At 62.4% G+C, this 3,326-nt stretch overlaps 1 protein-coding gene across 1 annotated transcript; it reads right to left on the reverse strand.

The window, feature by feature from the left end:
• Positions 1–387: 387 nt before the first annotated feature.
• Positions 388–2,404, reverse strand: GDF7 (growth differentiation factor 7). The gene is made up of 2 exons (XM_054971066.1): positions 2,254–2,404; positions 388–1,526 (listed from the first exon to the last, which is right to left on the reverse strand). The coding sequence occupies exons 1-2, from the start codon at positions 2,402–2,404 to the stop codon at positions 388–390; spliced, it is 1,290 nt and encodes a 429-aa protein (XP_054827041.1).
• Between the last annotated feature and the right edge of the window lie 922 nt (positions 2,405–3,326).

Raw genomic sequence — 3,326 nt, forward strand, 5'->3', positions numbered from 1 at the left:
CTTTCCCCACACGCAATGCGCTAGGCGAGAGTACACCTTGCATGAGGACAGAAACACATCCTCTCCAAATTAAGGTTGCCAAGTCCAAGTTGGGAAATTCCTGGAGTTTTTGGAGGTGGAACAAGGAGAGGGTTTGGGGAGCTCAGTGGGATACAATGCCATAGAGTCCCCCCTCCAAAGCAGCCATTTCCTCCAGGGGAACTGATCTTTGTGGCCTGGATATCCGTTGTAATTCCGGGAAAGATCCAGCCAAGGCCCGGAGGTTGGCAACCTGACTCCAACCTCCCCCCCCACACACAGACACCGAGGCAACTAGTCACGGGCCCAGAAGGCGCCCCAGGGCAGTCTTTGCAGGGAGCAGCGGGGGGCCCGCAGGGTGGGCTGCTGCTACCTGCAGCCGCAGGCCTCGACCACCATGTCCTCGTACTGCTTGTAGACCACGTTGTTGCCGGCGTCGATGTAGAGGATGCTGATGGGGCTGAGCTTGGAGGGGACGCAGCAGCTGGGCGGGGTGGCCTCGGGGTCCATGGAGTTCATGAGCGTCTGGATGATGGCGTGGTTGGTGGGCTCGAGGTGCGAGCGCAGCGGGAAGTCGCACACGCCCTCGCAGTGGTAGGCCTCGTAGTCCAGGGGCGCGATGATCCAGTCGTCCCAGCCCAGCTCCTTGAAGTTGACGTGCAGGGCCTTGCGGCTGCAGCGGCTGCGGCCCTTCTTGCCCTGCCCGCGGCCCCCGGGCCCCGCCCCGGCCCCGGCCCCGGCCCGGCCGGCCAGCGCCGTCCTGCGCCGCCGGCGCCTCTGCCCGGGGAGGGCCTCCGGGAGGGCGCCCAGCGCCTTGGCCTTCTCGCGGATCTCCTTGAAGAGGCTCTCCTTGCGGCCGGCCCGCGAGAAGACCACCAGCAGGGCCCTCTCGGCGGGCGGCGGCGGCTCCCGGCGGCCGAAGCCCAGCTGCGCGGGGGCCAAGAGGCGGCCTGAGCGCTCGGAGACGACCCGCAGCAGGAAGCAGAGCGCCCGCGGACGCTCGGCCCCGGCCCCGGCCCTCAAGGCAGCCCGCACGTCGAAGACCTCCCACTGCGGCTCCGCCGCGCCGCCCGAGTCCAGCAGGTCGCCGGCCCGCGAGTCCCAGAGCGGGGGCTCGGGGCCGCCGGCGCCGGGGCAGGCCGAGAGCAGCAGGCGGTGGAGGAGGCCGTCGGTGGACAGCGCCAGGCTCCGGTTCTCGGGCGGCTTGCGCAGGATCCGCAGCTCGGCGCCCACCACCTCGTCCGGCTCCTGCAGGCGGGAGACGTCGAAGAGGTAGCGCTGCTCCTCGGCCTCCCAGGGAGCGTCGTCTGCAAGAGAGGCACAAAGACACGCCGTGACTGGCCTGGCCTGCCCGGTGAGGCGCTGTCCGTGCGCCCCGTCGGGGAAGCCTGAGCGCGCCAGATCCCGAGAGGCTCCCGAACTTCCTCCCGCGCTCTCGGCTAGGCCTAAAATGCACTGGGGCCCTACCTCCCCCCTCTCCTCTCCGCTGAGAGCCTCCTCCTCCAGCTCTTCAAGGGAAAGGCGCTCTGAGCATGTCTAGAGGCTGCCCCCCGCCCCCGTGGCTGAGCCTGTCCTGGCTTTCCAAAGGGCCTTTCTCGCCCCAGCTAGGATTGCCAACCTCCAGGTGGCGGCTGGAGATCTCCCAGGCAACAGAGATCAGGTCCCCTGGAGGAAATGGCAGTTTAGCATTAGCCTCTGCAGACGTCCCTCCCCCAACGCTACCCTCCCCAAGTTCCACCCCCCCCCCTCAAATCTCCAAGAATTTCCCTCCCCGAACCTGGATGTGAGTCCAAGGGCACCTTAGAGACCAACAAGATTTTTCAGAGGGTAAGCTTTCGAGAGTCGGAGCTCCCTTCTTAAGACACCCAACTCAAAGCTGGCAAGCCTGCACCAGCTGATGGACCTGCCAGGTGATTCTGGAACAGGCCAGCCGGAGAGCCCTGTTTCCAAAACCCCTTCTTGACTGTTCAGACTGGGAAGAGGGTTTTTTTGTAAGAAAGAGCCTCCGTGAGCATGTGCAGAGTGCCTTTCCTCCACTACCGAGGGGCTGCAACCATCCCCCGCTGGGATGCCGGGGCTTTGAGGTTTAGGCGCCCTGAGGTGTGTTTAAATGAAAACCTGCGGGGGCTGCCTGGCAAGATTCGTTTGGATGCCTGCGGAACTCCAAAGGAGTTCCCTTTCCCTGCCTGTGAAAGCAGCAGCTTTCGGAGGCTCGTTCCTCGCCCTCCGACCCACTTTGGGGCTTCAGGTTCCGGGCCAAGCGAAACACGTTTTTCCAGCCCGTCAAAGCCCGTTGTGTTCCCGGCGCGCTCATCTGAACCGACGGAGAGAAAAAGAAGGAACCGGGTTCGTGGGGCTGCCCGGGGATTCTTGCATCGAGTCCCATCCTGAGTCTACAGTCGAACCTGCGCGGTTCAAGACAGACGTCACCTTTCCCTGGGATTCATCACACCCGCGAGATGCGGCAAGGACTAAACTAAATAAATGAATGGGGTGGAGAGCTGGCTTCCTAGACTGAGTTACACAACGCGTTGCGGTCGCGGGTGCGGGTGCGCACTGCGCACTGCGCACTGGCCCAGAGGCAAGGCTCAGCGGGCCCGATCCATCGCTCGGAAGTCCCGTTGCTTTCAACAGGGGAGAGCGAAGCGCTCTCTGAAACCAGCAGACCTTCCAAGACGTGGCGTCCGAGTGGATCGTGCAGTGGCACTGCGAACGTGAGTGTGGGAGCCAACTGGCTTCCCGGCGCTTGTGCTACTAAGCGGAGCCTCCCAGGTGGACTGAGCCTGCGATCCTGAATACGCTTCCCTGGGAGTAAATCCCCTAAAATAAAATGGAGCTTATTTCCAAGTAGCCGGCCCCTTCCTTCTCGAGCCTCCTTCCATTTCCAAAACGAGTTTGGCTGAGTTTTGATATGGGGTGGAGGGGGTGCGCCAGAGTGGATCTCCCTGGGCTTAGAAGAGCGCGATTCTCTTTAAACTCTGGGTAATTCGGCCTCGGATTGCAGAGATACATTCTGTCCATGCTTTTTGGGTAACAGAACGGAGAGGGACAGTTTCTAGGGAATGAGCTGGACACAATACCTTGGAATTGGGGAGGGGGATCCTGAAACCACAAGTGGGGGGGGAATCCTACATCCGAGGCGAAGAAATCCAGAAAACCGACCCTGGTTGTTTTGATTACAACCCCCCTCCTCCCCAAAAAAGAGAGACGGGCGTGCAAATCAAACGCCTCCTCCCCCCAGATCCGGATTCACTCCGCCAATCCGAGCTGCTCAACTCCCCCAAACTACCAGACACAGATGAGCAGCG

Source organism: Eublepharis macularius, chromosome 1 (assembly GCF_028583425.1).
Source record: "Eublepharis macularius isolate TG4126 chromosome 1, MPM_Emac_v1.0, whole genome shotgun sequence".
NCBI lineage: Eukaryota > Metazoa > Chordata > Lepidosauria > Squamata > Eublepharidae > Eublepharis > Eublepharis macularius.

What these genes read in the sequence shown, in the direction of transcription:
- GDF7 (XM_054971066.1), bottom strand. Translation starts at nt 2,404, where the DNA reads ATGGGACTCGATGCAAGAATCCCCGGGCAGCCCCACGAACCCGGTTCC. An exon ending in CCGGAACCTGAAGCCCCAAA is followed by an intron (nt 1,527 to 2,253) that starts GTGGGTCGGAGG and finishes TTTCCCTTGAAG; the next exon opens with AGCTGGAGGAGGAGGCTCTC.